At 69.8% G+C, this 245-nt stretch overlaps 1 protein-coding gene across 1 annotated transcript in view; it reads right to left on the bottom strand.

Moving 5' to 3' along the window:
* The window catches only part of LOC104412861 (heat shock protein beta-7-like), a 1,518-nt gene extending 1,337 nt beyond the window's left edge, over window positions 1-181 (bottom strand). The window contains exon 1 of the mRNA XM_010023687.1: window positions 40-181. Within this exon, the coding sequence (XP_010021989.1) occupies window positions 40-181 (142 nt within the window). The remainder of the gene's footprint in view (window positions 1-39) is intronic.
* Between the last annotated feature and the right edge of the window lie 64 nt (window positions 182-245).

Raw genomic sequence — 245 nt, 5'->3', positions numbered from 1 at the left:
GGATGCCAGGGACTCCCTCCCGCTCCCCATCCCTGGTACCTGGGAACCCAAAGGCCTCATGTGCCCGTGCCCCAAAGGGCCCATGCCGCCGGTCGCCCTCGAAGTGGGGTTCGCCATGGCCCTGGCCGTAGGTGCCGATGCACTCGGTGCAGTACGTGGAGGCTGAGCTGAGCGAGTCCATTATGCCTGCTGCCTGTGCCCACCAAGGCTCCAGCCGCGGGGGGGGGGCCACCCGCCCGCCACCA

Source organism: Nestor notabilis, unplaced genomic scaffold, assembly GCF_000696875.1.
Source record: "Nestor notabilis isolate BGI_N333 unplaced genomic scaffold, ASM69687v1 scaffold20831, whole genome shotgun sequence".
Lineage (NCBI taxonomy): Eukaryota > Metazoa > Chordata > Aves > Psittaciformes > Psittacidae > Nestor > Nestor notabilis.
The sequence above is the reverse complement of the archived record's forward strand: the minus strand, read 5'-3'. Positions and strand labels throughout refer to the sequence as shown.